Below are 21,046 nucleotides of genomic sequence, written 5' to 3'. Positions count from 1 at the left end.
GCTAATGTGAATTGCTCTTATTTGATTGTCATATCAAAAAAATGGAAAGATTTTTTTAAGAATGTTTTCCAATACTAATGTCTATTTGCTATGTTAAGCTGATATATAAACAAATAAAATATTCTACATCTGTTTCATAATACTTATTATATTTAGAATTTCACATTCTTTAAGAAAACCATATAATTTTTCTAAATTACAATAAATTATTGAGTAAATCGACTATATTACCTTTAATTTAATACTAATTCTCTAAGAAAACCATTAAATTAAAGTAATAATTATTGGTCATATACAAAGGGTAAACATAAAAAAAAAAAAGATTTATTACTCCTTCAAACCACAAACGTCACGATTATTTTGAAACAAATTATTTTCTCAGATGTAACAAGTATAGTACATTATCATCTACACCTTCTATCTTTAGAAAGTCTCTTAGACAATATGTGCATTTATTGCTCTACAGTGATTGAGTGCATATTAAATTATGGACCCAGATAATAAAAGAAGGAAGAGGATGCAAGAATATCCGAGAGTAGTTCATTAGAAAGAGATTTTTAAAATTTAACGTCTATAAATAGACATTTAGCCACATCATATTCACACATTTTATTTCATATGACACACCATTCACAATCCATATTAACTCAGTACAATTGAATTTTTATTACATTTTTAAATGAATTTCACATATAAAGTTAAAAGTTTAAAACTTGAAGTCACCGTTGCTTAGAAAACTTTATCTAAATATCATCATCTATTCAAACATGGATTAATTCATCATTATAGGTGGACAAGGACACCAAGTAATGCAAATCCAAGAAAAGAATAAAGAAGACCACTAAGTAAATTGTTATTTGGAATTAATTAATTCAATTTAACAAGAGAAGTATTGACTCACCAATTAAGTTAAAACTTAGAATACCTAATAGGCTTAGTGGTTTATAGTTTAACCAATCCAATGGGTTTTCAAAACATAACACAATTAGGGTAAGTAGTGAGCTTGGATTGAGATGGCTAAATCATTTAAAACCACAAACTTTGCGGGTAATTTTAATTTTACCCTAAATCCAACTTTCTTCTTTTAGTAACTTGAATATCAACTTGAGCTACAATAGCATCTTAATTTCAAATAGCACCCAATATTAAAAATAATATTTTTCATTAAATTGGGTACAATTTAATGAATAAAATATTATTTTCAAATTGTACCAATATTAAAAATAAAAATAATATATTCATCTTAAAAGTAGAATAACTTTTACTTATTTATATAATATTGCCAACAAGTAATGATTCCCTAAAAATAAAATTATACCATAATGAATAAAACCTATTTTTATAAGAGATTTAACTTAAATATAATTTCAATAAACTCTAACTAAAATTCTATAAATTTAGGTTATAATTAAAACTATCCGTAAAGTTTAAAATATTTTTGGATGATTCCGCATATTATGATATGATATGTGTTTGCGATATATCTCTCCATGTCACTAAAAAAAGGGCCTTCTAGATGTAAGTACTTTTGACTAGTTGGCTGACTTTCTTACACTTTGAGGAGGAAAAATGGAGAAGGAACATAGAAGGAGAGAGTGTCTTGCAATATGTTATACTAATTAATAATGGCTAAAAAACTATTAGTAGATATTTGTACCATAATTAGTGCAAAGATCATATTCTTGGGGTCCTCTCTACACTTGTTTGTTGGACTTTACACAATCTACAAGCAACCACTTTCCAAGAATTTGTTGCTCACCTTCCATGTACATATATGATTATATGTATTCCTAACTTGTGTGCTTAATGTTGCCATTTGGTTTTGTTAAGTCAAATTTTTTTGTATGGAGTCTTTACTTAGGATTTTGTTAATTTGTTTTTCAAACAAATAATAAATTTCAAGAAGAAAAAAATGTAATGTCAAAAATAAGTAGTTGCCAAAAAAGAGATCTTTTCAGTTAATAATTTTATAAGTTATGGCTATACACACAACCCTAATCAGACAAAAAAGAAAATTCAACTGTCACGTTTTTTTATTCTAGTACCAATTTTTAATTTTAAACTTTTTATGGTTTTTTTTAATCATTTATCATCGATTAAATTTCAAATAAAATAAATCTTACATATTTTAATATAAATTCATTTATTAAATTCAGAAAGTATATATATATATATATATATTGCGGCTCAATAAATAAATTTACCTTTGTACTTTTTACAAAAAATCTTGTACCATCCTCAATTTTTGTTTTGTTTTATTGAACATTTCAACTTATAAAATTGTATCTGTTAAATATTTTATTTGACATATTGAATGTCTCAACTTATAAAATTTAGGTCGATTGAACACTTATTTAAAATTTAAAAATATAAAATTATTATTCTAAAAGTTGTATTAACCACATGTCAAACCAATATTTTGCATATAAAAACCCAAAAACACCTTAGAATTTTCTATTTTTAGTTTGAGGAGGTATGAAATTATTGTAAAAAGTGAAGTTCAAGGTGCCACAAAATCGATTTGATAATTCAGGGCGCCACAGTTCTTTTTGTTGAAGTTCAAGGGTTAAGTACCGTATTTGACTTATATTTTGCTGGTGGTGCTAGACTTGCAGTTATTTGACTTTGAAACAAATGTTGTTAAAGAGAAAATCCTCTTTCTCTCTTTCTCATGTGTTACATAGAAAGGAAAGACAGAATTAATCAAAGATGGAGAAAACAACAATTTTTAGGGGAAGAAAAACAAAGGTGTGAAAGATCATACTTTTACTATTTTGTTTGAAAATGGGAAGTCCAAAGCTTTTACACTAGAAGAGTCTAAGGATGTATCTTATTAATTGAGATAGAAAGAAAATAAGTTTGTTTGTTTTGTCTTTTTAAATAAGATATTTTTCTGAATATGAAAGCAAAAATTAGTTGATTTAAAAAGCTAAATTTTTTGAGGAAAACTTATCTAGACTGGGTGAATGGTCCCATTTATGAATCAAACTAATGAAATTAAGGATCTCGTTGAAATGAATGTGTTCTGATTATATATTTAAAAAAAAAAAAGATAAAATAGGAACAATTTTTAAAAAAATCCATAGTTTCATTTGTTTGTCTATGGATGCAGTCTAAGCAATTAATTTCTAAGTTTTTTTAGCTTATTCAGTAAGCTATGTAGATTTTTTATCAAAAGAGAAAAATATTTCCACTTAATATTTAAAATCGAAAATTATATCCAAATATGTATTTTTAACTTTTACATAATTAATATATAAATTTCATCATTAAATTATATTTATATTTTATATAAATAATATACATTTGTATCATTTAAAATCATGTACTCATGCTACTACTTGAATAATAAACTAAATTTGTATGTTTAGTTTATCTTATATAGTATAATTTTAATTTTGTTATTATATATATAGACGGTCAAATATTTAAAAATATATATTCAAATTATTCAGATATCTTGTTTACCAAACAATCTTAATCATTCAACGTTAAACTCTTACATTATTAATCTTTCAGTTCAATAAGTTAGTAATTCAAATTCAATATTTAACTCAAACAAACAACTCCTAAGCCGACATACTTCCTTTTCAAGACAAATCTTGCACAATCGACAAATTACCAAACCCTTTTCGAAGCAACTACTTATCCTCTCCTTCTCTTTACACAATTTTTCTTCTTGCGGATGCATGCACTTATGCAACTTTGTGTCAATTTGCCCTTTTTTTTTTATTTATGTAATTGTCTTCTACGCTAACTTTCTTTTTACCCACGTGCTGCAATCCTTCATTTATAAATCCAACTATTAAATTCATTTAATAAAATAAATAAAATGTTGATTGAGATGATAAACGATTTTAAGAACGAGAGTAAAAAAATTTATAAATTCTATTTTTTGAGGGAGATTAAATTCTATTTTTTGAGAGAGATTATTACACTTATTGATTTAAAAAAAAAATCCAATTAATGATATTAATTAAAGTTGATTTTGTTTTTTGAAAATGCCATTTTAGATAATTTTGGACATTTTGAATTGTGTTTGGAGTAGGTTTTTTTTTTTTAATTGATAAATTGAGAAAAAGTTAACATTGAAGGTTTGTCGCTTTAGTCCATAGAATAGCCCAACCATTGCCTTGGTTCAAAACCTTCTTTCCAATCAGAAATAACATGTCCGTACTCATTCAAACTAACTTCAGAAGAGTAAACACCATGGCATTTCTCATAATCAAGTCAGGTTTAAATTCGTGTTTAACAATAGTAACCTAATATTTTCAGCTAAGCGAATTAACCGATCCCGACCCAATCTAAATCATTTGGTTAATTTATATCTTGAGTTTGGATTCGGTTACCTGTATTCTACTTATTTTAATTTTCAATTAATTTTCAGTTAGTATGGTACGTCTCACCTAAAATTATGCATTTCTTAATTTCAAAAAAGAAAAAAGAAATAGTTTTAACAACGACATTCAATATGAAATCCTCTCTTAAAATCTAAAATTCTAACACTCTGTTTGGATAGAGATATTTTTTGAAAGAATTAAAATAACTAAGAAAAATAGATATGGCGAGCAATTTTACCTTGTTTGGAAAAGAAAGGAAAATAATGAAGAAAAAAAATTAATTGATTTTCATCCCTGTGTCACATGATAGAATCTCTCCATTTGGGAGAGAAAATAATAGTAGAATATTAAAGTTTCTCCAATTTTTACGCAATTATCCAAATATGCAAACTATATTTTAACTAAATATTGAAGTTATATAATCATCAAAGTCCTCTAAAAGGATAAGTAACGTTAAAATGGTAAGATATCACTATTAATTTCTTTTGAAATTTTGCATTTTCCAAACAAAGGAAAATAAATTTATTTTATTTTCTTCATTATCAAAACACAAGGGTGGAAAATAACAATGGAAAGAAAATTAATAATTCATCATTATTTCCCTTCATTATTTTGATTCCTCTTCTCTCCAAACAGAGTGTAAAGCTCTATTTTCTTTTTCCACGGAGCTCACGGTGGTCACCGCTTTTCCTTTTTTATTTTTCAAATAATCTTAATATCTGTATATAGATCTGAGTTATTGTTGACCAAATACTAAGATTTATTGTGGTCATATCTTGGGATTTTGTTCTCAGATCTATTTCTAAGTTATTGTTATCACCATTATGTTGATTTTATCTAGCGTTTTTTATTATTTGGATAATTATGTAGAAAAAATAGAGATCGTCTCTCCAATAGAAAGAAGAAATTAGAAGGTAATCATATCAAATTTATAGAAAGACCATAAAGTCAGACAGTGGCCATAAATAGCCACTAAGTGTAGCAAACAATCGCTATAGCAAAAATATTATACTCTATATATCAACTTGATCAGATACTTCAAATTAAGATTTTTTTTTATTCTTCGTATAAGTGATTTATTATTAGACTTTTTCTACAAAAATATATAAATTTATTAATCTATATCCCATATATATATATATATATATATATATAGTTTTCTCTTAATAAAATTTATCATTTAATCTCATCTAAAAAAACAGTATTATATATGCTATTATCTCAATGAACGGGAAGAGGCGGCCAAAGGTCGCCACCGCCTCTCTACCTCTATTATCTTTTCAATCGTTGCCCTGAAATTTTTTTTTGTTTTAAATTTTTGCTTTGAAAAAAATTATTTTTTATTTGGCCCCTAAATTGTTAACAACTTTTTCTTTGTCCTCCTAAGTTTGATTCCTGATTCTGCTATATTAGCTGTTTGAAACTTTTATAACTAGAATATGAGAAATTCAATCTAAAATTAAATTTTAATGACCTTTAATTAATTAAAAAAAAGGAAAATTATTTGTCTCAAAAATAAGTCAAACAGTAATCCCAAACAAATCTTGAAACTTCCTATATCATACTAATTTGGAATACATGGACTAATTTGTTTTTATCTTAATTCGATTTATGTCACAAAAACACTTTTAGAATTATAATTTCCCAGTTACATAAATTTCGTAGGGATTTTGGAATTTACGGAAACATTTTGGGCCAGTCTATATTTTAGAGAGAAAATTTCATGTTGATTATAGAGTTGGATAATTTAGATTTTCAGCCCATTAATATACAAGCCCAATACAACTATTGTGATAAAACCCAAAAAAATGAAAGCCCAATCAAATGCAAGTAGACAAACTGAAATTTTATTTATATTAATATTACAATAATGAATATTTCAACAACTATTCTCATATGTAGTACTATTTATTATAACTAGTTCACTGTAGAGGTAAAATAAAATTATACCACTTCCTCTGGCAGATCCAGAAATTCATGAAATTCTGGAGAAAGGGAAGCAAAGGCAAGTGAAAGGGATTGAATTATAGCATTCGCGAATTTTGTTTGCCGTGCAGCGATAGAAGGTTTTGGTGCTGCTGGCAGCGGTGATTTATTTTTGTTTTTATTTTAAATAATTTTAGTCTTTTTATTTTTATTTTAAATAATTTTTTATTTTGGAATTTCAGCATGAGTTTGGACTCGTTTTTGTTTCTATTTTAATATTTTTTTTACTGTATTTGACTTTTCTTAGGTCCTATTTTCATGATATAACTGTATAGTAAAAGAATTATTTTAAAATAACTCTGATCAAACTGAATATGATACTTGCTTATTATTGAATCTTAAGCTAGGCTTTAAATAGTATTTTACAAAGCAACAAAATGCAAAAAAAATAGATCATGATAGCTATTGCTATCAACTAAAACAAGAATAAGTCAAAAATAGCTCTCTCTCTTAGAGACTATGACTTATTGAAATAGAAAGCCAAATACTCTTATCTTCAAGCAACTAATTTCAGCAGAAAAAAGACCCTTTCAATTCCTCCCTTAAACTGGCTGCAAACTGTAGTCAGTTTACATCAGTGAGATCACACATTCCCATCCTCTTTGAGTTTCTGAAAAGCTTCAAGTTTTAGTGCCTTGGTCATCACATCTGCTACTTGCTCTTGAGTTCCACATTAAACTAACTTAATTTTTTCATCTTTTATAAGATCTCTCAAGAAATGAAAACGCACCCGATGTGCTTGCTTCTTCCATGCATTACTGGATTTTTTGAGAGTTTAATTGTAGAGGTATTATCACACATGATGGTGGTGCTTCCCTGTTGAACATGACCCAAATTTCTAAAAACCCTTCTCATCCATACAGCCTGACATGCACAAGCAGCAGCTGCCACAAACTCTGCTTCGGTGGTTGAAAGTGTAGCAATCGGCTGTTTTTTTGACATCCAAGACACAACACCTGAACTCAATAAGAAAACATAACCTGATGTGCTTTTGGAATCTTCTTCATCACCAGCATAATCTGAGTCTGTGAAAACAATCAAATCTTTCTCCCCTCCCTTCTTATAGAAAATATCATGACTAGCAATTCCTTTCAAATAATGCAGAATTCTCTTAGCAGCTTGCAAATGTAATTCAGTGGGGTTTTGACATGTACCTCCTGATTAACCTCACACTAAACATGATGTCTGGACGTGTAGCTGTAAGACACATTAACCTTTCAACAATTTGCTTGTAGTAGGTGTCATCCATAAAATTCCATTAGCATCCCTACTTATTTTGAAACCCGGAACAATTGGACTACTTACAGGTTTGCTTTCTGACATTCTGAACCGCTTCAACACATCATTAGCATATTTCTTTTGACAGATGAAAATCCCTTCTGGTTTCTGCAACACCCTAATTCCAAGGAAGAAACTCATCTTCCCTAAGTAAGTCATATCAAAGGCTTTCATCATGGAATTCTTGAAGTGAACCATCATGCCTTTATCTTCACTGGTATAAATTAAGTCATCCACGTATATGCTAACAATCAGCAGTTTACCTTCACTGTTTCTCTCAGTGAACAATGTTTGCTCATTTGGAAACTTCTTGAAACCTTCTTTAATGAATGAGACTCAATTCGAGTAAACTAAGCTCTTGGAGCCTGTTTTAAACCATAAAGAGCTTTGTGCAACTTGTACACTTTATGCTCACTTCCCTTTCTTAGATACCCCTTTGGTTGCTCAATGTACACGTCCTTGTTGAGTTCACCATGGAGAAACGCAGATTTGACATCTAATTGAAAAATGTTCCACCCTCTGCATGCTGCAAGTGCCACAATCATTCTTACGGTGTCCATTCGAGCCACTGGAGTGAAAACTTCATTGAAATCAATCCCTTGCTATTGAGAGTATCTCTTTGCCACCAGTCGAGCTTTATACTTGTCAACTTCATCGTGCTCGTTCAGTTTTGTCTTGAAGATCCACTTAACACCAATGGTTTTAGATCCAATTAGCGGGTCCATGAGCTTCCAAGTCTGGTTTTTTTCAATGGATTTTATTTCATTATCCATAGCCTTTCTCCACTTTTCTTCGAATACAATAGGGCCTTCAGCTGCAATATCTTGTATCATATAGGCTGCTTCCTCACCTTCACTTATTCTTTCTCTAGTGACATAATCCCCCATCCATGGCAACTGCCTTCTTTCTCTCCCTTGAGCTACCACATCCTGAGAACTGCCCTCACCATTCCTAGCCTCACTATTTCACCACCCTCATTATTTTCATCACTACTATCGAATTCCTTATCACTACCTAACCCATCATTATCACCATTATCATTTTCACCTCTATTTGCTCCCTTATTTTCTTTATCACTAAGGTCATCATCTCCCCATACTAACTTTGCCTCAATTTGCTCTTGAAAATTTCTTTCCCATTCCCAGCTCCTTTTTTCCTCAAATACAACATCCTTACTAACTACAATTTTTTTAGTCTTAGGATCAAATAACCTATATCCTTTCGACTCTTCATTAACACCCAAAAGAATACAAGGAAAATTTTCATCTTCTAATTTACCTTGCTTTGCTTTTGGAATGTGCACATGTGCCACACAACCCCATACTCAAAAGTGATCAACTAATGGTTTCACTCTGCTCCATGCTTCTTGAGGAGTGATGTTTTTTATCGCAAGAGTAGGACACCAGTTCAGCAAGTAGAACGTCCAGTTTACAGCTTCAGTCCAAAATATTTTAGGCACCTTCTTGGTGGCTAGCATGCAACATACCATGTTCATTACGGTCCTGTTCTTCCTCTCGGCAATGCCGTTTTAATCAGGTGTGTATGCAGTAGTAAGTTGTCGTTTGATCCCTTGTTCTTCACAGAATGCTTTGAAATTGAATGAAGTGAACTCGCCACCTCTATCTATCCTTAAACATTTGATGGACTCTTCTGCTTCTTTTTCCACCATCTTCTTGAAGGTTTTGAAACACTCCAAAGCTTCTAATTTCTCAAACAACAAATACACTCATGCTTTACAACTATAATCATCAATGAAACATAAAGTGTACCTCTTTCCACTACTGGATATGGGATCAATAGGACCGCAGATGTCTACATGAACAAGCTCCAAGACCTTGCTTGCTCGCCATTTACTCTTTTTGGGAATTGCATTTTGGAATTGCTTGCTGGTGAAACAATCGATGCATACTGTCTTTGAATCTTCTAATTATGGCAGTCCACGTACCACCTTCTTAGATTGCAAAGTTTTCAACCCCTTGTAACTTAAATGCCCATATTGTTAGTGCTAAAGATATGTGAGGTCTAAGGAGCTAGTGAGTAAGCACTCTTCTGATTATGGCTTAGTGATTGATGACCTTTCATTTAGGAGCACAAACATTCGATTTGCACTCATTCTTGTGTGTGCAATTAGTCCTTTGTCTAGATGACACATTTTACATGCCCCATTTTTTATGAGAATTGCAAGACCCTTCTCCTGTAGTTCCCACACTTATCAAGTTATTTCTAAGTTTAGGGACATAGTAAACATCTCTAATAACAAAAGTTGTACTGTTAAACACCAGCTTCACACTACCCTTTTCGGCTACTGTCATTCTAGGGTTGTTGCCACACTTCACCAAATGTTTAATTTCATCTATTAAACTTCAGAACATACTTTGATTACCACACATATGATTCGAACAACCTCAGCCAATAAACCAAGTGGCACTCCTCTTTGCATCCTGGTTTTTTATGTATGTCATTAACAGCAACTCTTCCTCTTCGTCTAGTTGAACATAATTGGCTTCCCTATTCCACTTGGGACACTCATACTGAAAGTGTCCTAGATCATGACACTTGAAGCATTCCACTATTGCTCTGGTGACTCTTCCACGTCCTCTTCCTCGTGATAGTGCTCTTCTACAGCCTCTGCCTTCTGCTCAATCTTCCACCTTGAGAGCATGATCACTTTCACGACTGATTACTCTATTGAATTTTTGCTCGTGAACTACAAGAGAGCTTTGAAGCTCATCAAATGAGAGTGATTCAGTGTTCTTGGACTCTTCAATTGACAATATCACATAGGTAAATCTTTCCGTCAAAGTTTGAAGAATTTTCTGAACCACTTTAGAATCAAGCATTTTTTCTCCATTGCTTCTCATCTTATTTGACACTGCCATGACCCTGGAAAAATACTCTATGATCGTCTCTCCTTCTTTCATCTGTAATACCTCAAAATCTCTTCTCAAAGAATTTATAAGAGATCTTTTTACTCGGTCATTCCCTACAAATTTGCTTTTCAACGAATCCCAAACAATTTTGGATGTGTGCCTACCCAAAACTTGTTCGAAAACTACTCGATCAATAACTTGGAAGAGGTAGTGTTTCACCTAGTGATCTTTCATCCTCTCATTCTCCAGCTGCTCCTGCTGTACATTTGTCAACGTTGTTCCTGGCTGAGTCTCTTCAAAATCCATTTTCAACTAAACTCCACAACCCTTTGGCTCTGAGCAAATTTTCCATTAATTCACTCCAATGGTCGTGGTGGAGACCATTTAAGTGTGGAATCTTTGTAGAGCAATTCTCTTCATTCATCTTATTATGTTCATCTCTCTCTCTCTCTCCATTTTCTTAGGCCTAGTGTGGGCTCTGATACCAGTTTGTAGAGTAAAAGAATTATTTTAAAATAACTCTGATCAAATTGAATATGATACTTGCTTATTATTGAATTTTAAGCTAGGCTTTAAATAGCCTTTTACAAAGCAACAGAATGCAAGAAAATAGATCATGCGAGCTACTGCTATCAACTAAAACAAGAATAAGTCAGAATCAACTATCTCTCCTAGAGCCTAGAACTTTATTGAAACAGAAAGCCAAATACTCCTATCTTCAAGTAACTAATTTCAATAGAAAAAGACTCTTTCAATAACAAAGGTATTTATGTGTTTTTATTAGAATTGACGAAAAAAATATGACATTTTCAACGGAAGGACTAAAAATTTCAGACAAAGGCATATGTCAGAAATGTTGGAATAATTCCATCAAATAGTAAGGACGAGTTAATGTATTTTATAAAACCTCAGAGACCCAAAAGTAATTTTTCTTTATTATTTTAACTGTGGCACTTTCAACTTTATTAGACCTATTAAATACTTTAATTTATAATACTTGCATCTAGTTTCTATATTGTATAGAGAATTGTGCTCTAAGTTTTAGAATTTAACTGCAAAAGAGTTGTATTTTTTTATTGAATAATTACTGAATTTTTTAGTTAGTATTGATATGTGATCGTGATGGACGGAAATCCAAACCGTTAGTTTTAATAGTCATGTTAGTTAAATTTCAAAAATAATCATACAGATGCCACAATTATCATCCAAAATAAAATATGAGGTATATATTGATAAAATTAAAAGAATTAATATATATAATATTTTAGTTTAAATTATAAAATAAAATTAAAAATAAATATATGCCACTTAAATTTTTTTTTTTTCTTTTTCCTAATACTCAGTCATATTTAAAATTAAAAATTTAGCGTCTTAAAAATATTATTGAATTTATGGAAGATAATTGGAAGGACGTGTAGTTGCAAGATTGAAAGATACAACTACTTAATGAAGACCAAATGGTAGTTCCTACCTACCCCAAAAATATGAAAGTATATTATATTATCCTAATAATAAAGTAGCAACAATACATTCTAAATGAGATAAGAAGGTAACGATTCATTTTTACTTAATTAAAAATGTCGAATTCAAATTTTAAATATGAAATCTCTGTAAATAGGAGAAAATGCTTACCTTTCTTTGTTAAGCGAATCTGATCAGGTTAGAAAAAAAAAAAAAAAAAAGTAACAACAGTATCAATAATGCGACAACTTTTTATTCAAAATGTAAAAAGCTTTGAGGATATATGCCCACTTGGCCAATTTCCATCCATAGATTTGTGAATCAATCTAATATAGGTAACATGATTTTTGGTGAGCACGTCACGGGAAAAGGCAACTTCCGAAGCATCTCTAACCATAGTTAGGTGAACAATTAATAATTAAAAAAATCAGAATCAAATTCTTCAATCATTTCATTAGTATTTCATAATAAAATAATGTGTTTTCTTAAATTATATGATAATTAATATTTTTGTCCTTCTATTTTCTAGAAATTACTGTGATATTCATAACTTTTACTTAAATTTATTATTAGGTGATTTCAATAAAAAAAATATCACTTTACAATAAAAATATATATATATATACTTTTCAAATAGAATATTACTTATTTTTTAGAGAAATGGATGATTTCTAATGAAAGGATTCAATAATTAGTTAAGCAAATATTAGAACTGTCATAATAATTTCTAAAAAATGTATGATAAAATTACTAATTAGAATATAATTTATGAACCTAAGTATATTTTGTCTTTATTTTAATAATAGAAATCACTTTTTTTTCTTTTTTTATTTAATTTTTTCCAGTAATTGATGGTAAGTTAAGAAATTTCATACGGAGGTAGCGCAAGCCATAATCATTTGGGTTAGATGTGACACAATAATTATTAATTACCAATAAAATTTAATCAGTTAATTAAATATTATTGATAATATTTTATTATATTTTATAATTTTTTTTAGTCGAAAAAGATAATAAATTCCAATCTGAATCTATCGTGAGGTCGTATATGTATTTACTGTTATGTTATGCATATTTTATATCTTTTTAATTCTGAATCAATGTGGAATATTTTATTAATATCCAAAGAAAAAAAATGAGTTTAAAAATGAAAATTAAAACAACAAATATGGATATTCTCCTTTTATATATATATATATATTCTTTTTACATATCGAATACTCTACTCAACTCAAACAGACTTATTTATGATTTATTTTCAAATATTATTAATAAATGAATTAATAAACTACACAAGATAATGATTGGCATCCAACCTGTGAAAAAAGAACAGGCAGGCAAGCACGATGAGATGGGACAAAGTGTCAAGTGAACAAGTCAATGAAAAAAAATATTATTACATTAAAATAAATATTAAAAACCAACAAATTCATACATAAATTAATTGAAAAAAAATTATATATTTTGAAAATTCAGCTTTGCTGGCGCCTAACTTTTTGCTTTGAAAGACTCACATGGCTTTTCTTGCATCATTCAAAACACAGAGAAAAAGGACGAAACAATAAAAAAAATAAAGAAAAGAAAGGAAAATTTTTTAAACAAAAGAAAGAGATCAAGAAGAATCAAGAACCACTTTGAAAATGACCTTCCCTTTTCTTTAAAGCACTGTTGCTATTAGTGTGTTCTTTCTTTTCAAAACTTTCCTCAAACTTTCTTTTAAGCTTCCCATTAGCCAAACAGATTGGAAAAAATTGGTATTAAAGAAGTATATATATTACACAAAACAAAATTTTGTCTTTTCTTTTATTGATATAAGAGCTCTTAATTAATTCTGTCGTCATGGATATGTCCACCAAGGGAAGAGCACTGCTTAAGGTCATCGTTCTTGGCGATAGTGGGTAAGCAAATTTTAGTTTTCTTTTTAATTTTTGGATGGATTAGTTTCCTGTATCCGGCTAAACTTTTTTTCTATTTTACTGTTTGATTCTCAAGAAAATTTTTGTTCTGTATTTTTCTCTTGGTGGTTTCAGGGTGGGAAAAACATCTTTGATGAATCAGTATCCACTCTACATGATAATGAATCAGTATAATGTTGGCATTCCACACTAAAAATTCATCGCTGAATATAGATTAAATATTAATTATGAGAAATATTATGAACCAAATGTTTTCTTTGTTCTCTGATGCAATTTTTTGTGCGATCAAAACCCATTAGTTTGGACATGTTAGATCCTTAAACTGCTTATTCAGATATGTATATAAGAAGTTCAGTCAACAGTACAAAGCTACAATTGGTGCTGACTTTGTGACCAAGGAACTACAGGTTGATGATAAGCTGGTAACCTTACAAGTGAGTAATTAATTAATTAATTAATTAGGGTAATTAATTACTAATTTATTTTAACAGTTTGGATATATAATTTGATGGCAGATATGGGATACAGCAGGGCAGGAGAGGTTTCAAAGTTTAGGGGCAGCATTTTACAGAGGAGCAGATTGCTGTGTTCTTGTTTATGATGTGAATGTTCTTAGATCTTTTGAAACACTTAACAATTGGCATGAAGAGTTTCTCAAACAGGTATACATCATAATGCCTTTTAATTAATTTAGTTTGCTTATTAACATATAATTTAATTTCTATTTGAATTTAGTTTCAAAAAAGAAAAAAAACCTATTTTTTGGATACTTCCATAGGGTGTCTAGGCCTTGTCCGTTTTTACGGTCCATGGTAAACCCGACTAATTCTCGCTGGCCCTCAAAAGTAATGAGACTAGTTTGGGAGAGTTTGCGCGCAGAAGATTAAACTCATGACCTAAACCATAGTGAATTTAGTAAGAATATTTAATTCATTTTTAAAATAATTTTATCTTAAGTATATTTTTAAATAATTAATTTAAATAGTGAAAGTATAAATACAAGAGAACGACTCACTTACACCTGGTGGTGTATGAGCCTACTTCATATACCAAATCAATTAAAAATAATTTTTTTTTGTTTAAATTTTAACTATTCACTAGAAAAAAACAAAGTACCAATTTTTTTTAAAAAAATCTTTTTTAATTAACTTGGTGTGCGATTGTATAATAAATTGGATATAGGCAAGTCTAATTCTAAATACAAACTCTTTAAAAAAAATATCATAGTTTACTTGCTTTATAAGTTATTAAGTCTCTGATTAATTACTATATACTTTTATTAATTAGTATTTATGAAAAATTTTTTTTTAATTGATTAAATGTAATTCTTGTTTTTATAAATTGAAACTTCATATCATTTTCATTCTTTAATGGCAGGCCGATCCAATAGATCCCGATGCGTTCCCCTTTATATTACTCGGAAACAAAATAGACGTAGATGGTGGAAACAGCAGAGTGGTACGAATGCCAAAAAAGGTGCATTAATTAAATGTTAAAGAATAGATTTAAGTGAAGAATTTTGTTTGCAGGTTTCACAGAAAAAAGCCATGGATTGGTGTGTCTCTAAGGGAAACATACCCTATTTTGAGACCTCAGCAAAAGAGGATTACAATGTTGATGAAGCTTTTCTTTGCGTTGCCAAAACTGCATTAGCCACTGAACATGAACATGACATGTGAGTTTATATATATACAATCCACATTAAATAGGGTTCATCTACTATAACATCAATCTTATTAGTTATTAAATTTGAATTTATACTTACCTTAATTCAAATATATTAAGGGCAAGTAATAACTACTATCTCTGTTCCATAATACTTGTCGTATTGAAAAAAATAGTTTGTTCTAAAATACTTGTCACATTTGTGGTTTCAAATAGTAATAAATATTTTTTTTCATGTTTACCTTTTGTATATGACCAATAATAATTACTTCAATTTAATAGTTTTCTTAGAGAATTAGTATTAAATTAAATGTAATATAGTCAATTTATTTAATAATTTATTTTAACTTAGATAAATTTAATGATTTTGTTAACGTGAAATTCCAATTGTGACAATTATTATAGAACAGATGTAGTATTTAATTAGTATCTCGAGTTTGATCATAATTGCAATTTCGTCTTTCTTGTTTGCTAAATACACTGATTTATCTTTAAGGTTTAGTTACATTAAATAGTTAATCCTCTATCTAAAAAGTGTCATTTTTTGTCGTCAAGCGAGGGATTAAATAGTAATTCAATAGTAAATATGAAAAATTAAATAGTAATAATATATTAAATGTGAAGGACCAATCAAATAGTGAAATATAATGCAGTATTAAATTTTAAAATAATGACGTTTTTTGATAGAATGACTAAATAATTTAAGAGAATTAAATTTTTAAGGATTAATAAATATATTTACCATATAAGAGGTATGTCATTATATGTATGACCAAATTAATGTGAAGTATCAAATAGTTGTTGACTCATATAGTAATAAAATTGCAATTATTTCAATATTATTTTAAATTTAAGTCAACTTTATAGCAGAGAAATTTTATTACATAATTATCCTTAGTTATTGTATTTTACAAGCAACTTATTCTATTAAGTTCCTCCAGTTATTTCCAGGGAATATCAGAAACTGTTTCAGAAGTTGAACAAAGAGGAGGCTGCGCATGTTGAGAAAGGATCAAAGCTATTCTTATTATTTGTTTGATTCTTTATTATTTATGTAATAAAATTATTAATTGGAGGGCTGGGGTTGTTTTAGTCATTTTATTTTTTAAAATTATGTTAGCATATTCACTGGTAGACTGACTGGTGGTGAAGTAAAGTGCTTGCAATAATTCAAAGTTATCCTTATTTTAAAATTAATGATTAACAGTTAGAAGCAAATTGATGTACAAATTTCAATAATATTAGTTTTTAAGAACACGCCTTACATGTTGTAATTACTCGCTGAGCCCAAACAGATTTTAAATAATAATAATAATAATAATAATCTATACACTACATAAATTAGTTGTTTTCCTTTTTTCAGGAAAAATAGAATTTTTAAATGATTGGCAGACAAAAAAAAAAAAGTAGTTTTAAAGATGATCAACCACATGGCACCACATTCAATATTCTAGAAGTTTCTACAAAACACTCAGAGTGTGAGTGCTGTTAACTCCTAAACTGATATAACTATTTGTTATAGAATAATTGGTAATGGTGTGTAATTTATTTTGGAAAGTCATCTGTCTAAGCTCTTGCATCCATTAACATTTTTTGTTTCTTCTAAACCAGGTATAATTAAATAACTTTACTACGTGTTACTATTAATGAAGAAAAGAAGGAAAGCTGGCACTATTTGGCCACATGGTACATGCTATCACACCCACATGATTCCAATTCTAAATCCTTTTGTGCTGTCCAATATGACTAATCCTAAGAACATGCATATTTTTGTATTCTTTTAGTCAATAAATTGTTAAATTCTATTATTAATTAAAAGTTCCATCGTCTATTGCACTTAAGTTAGCTTAGAATGAATGCCTGCATAACAAGTCAAAATAGTTCTTTTCTTGCCAATTCAAATGCATAAATTACAAGATAATTTTATTATTAACATAATGATGAAAAGCTACCAACAAAATGAATAGTTTTGATTCTTCTATAAAATATATTTTTGAAAAGAGATTAAAAATAAAAATAGAAAACTTGTAAAAAAAGAGAATAAAACAGAGCACTAAGTCAGCTATTTTTAAATATAAATATATATTAGAACTATTCAATTAGAGAATAGAGAGGCGGCAAAATAATGACTTAAAGTTCCATTTCCAAATCAATGTTTTTAATTTAATGATGACCTAAACTCGAGTTCTCGGGCTACTCATAACTGTTTGAGCATAGCTCTGTGAACCTCAGAAGGCTCGAGTCAAGAGTAAGACAAACTAAAGAGCATAAATTGCAAAGCAAAATTGGATTCAATTTTATAGTTCTGAATTATGAGTAGAAGGCAAAATTGTAACATCTATACAATTCATTGCTGAAGATAGTTTCAACTCGGTCTCTCTCTATATTTACACTTTAAAAGGCAAAATCTATATAATAGAATTGCTGAAATTAGTTTTACCTCAATATGTCCTCCCAAATGTCAACCATAACCTAATCTAACCCCAAAAAATAAGGAATTAAAGGTTCATCCTCTGTCATATTATCTATCATATCAGCTATCACAACAGCAGTCATTGCAGAGGCAGTTGCTGAATCCAAAACAGAAGTAGCATCAGCATCAATAGGAGGAATTAAAGGTTCATCTAACATCTCAGATGTCACTTCAACATGCATTGTAGAGGCAACTGGAACCGAGGTGAAAAGGATTAAAGAAGCCAATAGAAACAATGCATAATTACGAAATAGGAGTGGAAAAATAGACTCCTTCTCATCTTCGATATCAAAGATAGGTTACATATATATACAGAAGAGCAATAATAGTGAACCTATTCTAAAGGGATTTGATTTTCAGATTCCTATTCTGTAGGGAATTTGTTTACAAGTTGGTACAAGATACATATCCTTAACACCCCCCCTCAAGCTGGTGTTGGGGAAAAATCAACCAACCCAAGCTTGGAGACAAAATTGCGATAAGAATGTGAGGGTAAGGATTTTGTGAACATGTCGACGAGCTGCATGTGTGATGGCAGATGGGGAGTGCTTATCAGTCCCGCTTGCAATTGACGGCGAACAACATGACAGTCGATATCAATGTGCTTAGTGCGCTCATGAAAAACAGGATTGGCTGCAATATGAATGGCGGCCTTGTTATCACAATGAAGCGGAATCGGTCGTTCAAGATGGATGTGAAAATCAGTTAAAAGAGAAGTTAACCACTGAAGTTCACATACTGTAGATGCCATTGCTCGATATTCAGATTCTGCCGAGGACCGACTAACCGTAGACTGTTTCTTGGTCTTCCAGGAAATTAATGAAGTGCCCATAAAAATACAAAACCCAGTAATGGATCGTCTGGAATCACTACATGACGCCCAATCTGCATCAGAAAAAGCTCTTAATTTCAAATCATTTTCTGCCGGCAGAAATAATCCTGTAAAACTGGTGCCTTTGAGGTATTTGACCATGGTGAGTGCAGCTTTCAGATGGGATTGGTGAGGAATTTGCATAAACTGACTGAGTTGTTGAACAGCATAACTGATATCTGGTTGTGTCATGGACAAATATAGAAGGCGGCCAACAAGACGACGATAACTTCCCGGGTCCTATAATGGGTGCCCCATATCCGAGCCAAGCTTCAGTCCTTGGATATAAGGACTGTCCGCAATTTTTGCATCCTGAAGACCAGTGTCCCGAATAATCTCAGAGATAAATTTATGTTGAGTCAAGAACATACCATTGGCTGTCCGTGCAACTTCAATACCCAAGAAATACTTCACATCACCGAGATCTTTGATGGTGAACTTCTTATGTAAGTAAGACTTCAAATCTGAAATTAAATGGACAGAAGGACTAGCAATTAAGCAATCATCAACATAAACCAATAGAGCAATGAAAGAAGCATCACGGCCTTTAGTAAATAGACAGTGATCAAACGAAGACTGCTGGAATCCCTGGCTTAATAAGGAAGTGGTCAATTCTTTATTCCACTGTCTACCAGCTTGCTTTAACCCATAAAGAGATCTCTGTAACTTGCAAACTTGTCCCTCTGCAACTTTGGTATAACCAGGAGGAACCTGCATATATATATCTTCATCAAGAGAACCATGTAAGTAGGCATTATTTATATCCAGTTGTTGAACATTCCAAGAATTGGCGACAGCAATAGTTAAGAAAACACGAACAGTAACCAGTTTGGCAACCGGAGAAAAGGTATGAAGATAATCCAAGCCAAGCAACTGGTTGTATCCCTTGGCAACAAGTCTAGCCTTGTAGCGATCAACGCTGCCATCTGCATTATATTTGATCCTGTAAACCCACTTACAACCAACTGGTTTAGTATTAGGAGGCAAATCAGTCAATATCCAAGTATTATTCTGTTCTAATGAAGCCAATTCATCATTCATGGCATTTACCCAATTCATGTTTTGTTTAGCATCATTATAATTGCAAGGTTCTTTAATCTTAGACAACTGCGCAATAAAGGACACATGGGATGTGGTAAAGTTAATGTGGGAAGTGGAAGAAGTAGCAGTATCATAATCGATGAGCCAAGCAGGTGGGCGTCGAATTCTTGTGCTGCGTCGGACGTCAGATACTGGAACAATATCTCTTGTAGCAGCGTCATTCACCCCATGCGAAACTGCATCATGTTGGGCGGGGGAAACAGGTAAATCAGGAAGAAGAGGAGGTGGGTCGGTGTGGGGTGAGGTAGGTTCAGGGGTGGGATCAGGTTGTGGGTTATTGGTGAATGGAGGGTCGTCGGTGGCGGGTTCAGTTTCAACGGCACAATTGGGTAGTACAAAGGTAGTAACATCAGTTGGGTCGGGTTGGTGAAATGGGAAAATATTTTCCATAAAAACAACGTCTCTGGAAACAATAATTGTCTTGGTGGTTAAACAGTAGAGTTTATAGGCTTTTTGATGTTGAGCATAACCCAACAAGGCACAAGGAAAAGCTCGAGGATCAAACTTCTGTTTATGGGGTACTGTGTTGGTAGCATAGCAAAGGCATCCAATGGTACGAAAATAACTATAATTTACCTGTTTCCCATGCAGCCGCTCGAATGGAGTTTTCCAATCCAGATTTTCAGATGGCAATCTATTGGCGATATGAGTGGTAGCCAACAGTAATTCAGACCAGAAAGGAGATGGAAACTTGGATTGAAAAAGCAATGTGCGAGCAATGTTTAAAAGTGTCCGATGCTTCCGTTCAACAACTCCATTCTGCTGAGGGGTGTAAACACAAGTCCTCTGGTGTAAAGTACCATGTTCCTGTAAAAAAGAACTACATGCAGTATTCACAAACTCTGTTCCATTATCAGTGCGAATAATCTTCACCCGTTTGTCATAATGAGTGATTACATAATTAAAAAAGGATCTCAAGGCAAGCAACACCTGGTCGTTGGTTTTCAACATATAAGTCCAACAAAACCGGCTATAATCATCAACGATGGTTAACATATAAACAGCGTTGGTAATTGATTTCAACTTGTATGGCCCCCATAAATCAGCATGAATCAAATCAAACACATGCTCGGAAGAAATAGCAC

The 21,046-nt window shown here is 30.9% G+C and overlaps 1 protein-coding gene and 1 pseudogene across 1 annotated transcript; one reads left to right on the top strand and one right to left on the bottom strand.

The window, feature by feature from the left end:
• Positions 1-8,523: 8,523 nt before the first annotated feature.
• On the bottom strand, positions 8,524-10,898 carry LOC149497795 (uncharacterized; annotated as a pseudogene).
• Positions 10,899-13,477: 2,579 nt separating this feature from the next.
• On the top strand, positions 13,478-16,734 carry LOC105636560 (ras-related protein Rab7). The gene is made up of 7 exons (XM_012219862.4): positions 13,478-13,833; positions 13,966-13,992; positions 14,186-14,285; positions 14,367-14,513; positions 15,229-15,309; positions 15,381-15,526; positions 16,458-16,734. Exons 1-7 carry the CDS (start codon positions 13,775-13,777, stop codon positions 16,519-16,521), a joined length of 624 nt encoding a protein of 207 aa, XP_012075252.1. The 5' UTR covers positions 13,478-13,774; the 3' UTR covers positions 16,522-16,734.
• Positions 16,735-21,046: the final 4,312 nt, after the last annotated feature.

The sequence above is a fragment of the Jatropha curcas genome, chromosome 3 (genome assembly GCF_041381405.1).
Source record: "Jatropha curcas cultivar XTBG-Jc1 chromosome 3, XTBG_Jcur_1.0, whole genome shotgun sequence".
In the NCBI taxonomy this organism is placed as follows: Eukaryota; Viridiplantae; Streptophyta; class Magnoliopsida; order Malpighiales; family Euphorbiaceae; genus Jatropha; species Jatropha curcas.
This window is presented reverse-complemented; position numbering and strand designations above follow the sequence as displayed.

Excerpts from the sequence above, each read along its gene's own strand:
- LOC105636560 (XM_012219862.4), top strand. The coding sequence starts at position 13,775 with ATGGATATGTCCACCAAGGGAAGAGCACTGCTTAAGGTCATCGTTCTT. Across the intron at positions 15,310-15,380 it reads ATGGTGGAAACAGCAGAGTG|GTTTCACAGAAAAAAGCCAT; the intron begins GTACGAATGCCA and ends TTTTGTTTGCAG. Across the intron at positions 15,527-16,457 it reads ACTGAACATGAACATGACAT|TTATTTCCAGGGAATATCAG; the intron begins GTGAGTTTATAT and ends AAGTTCCTCCAG.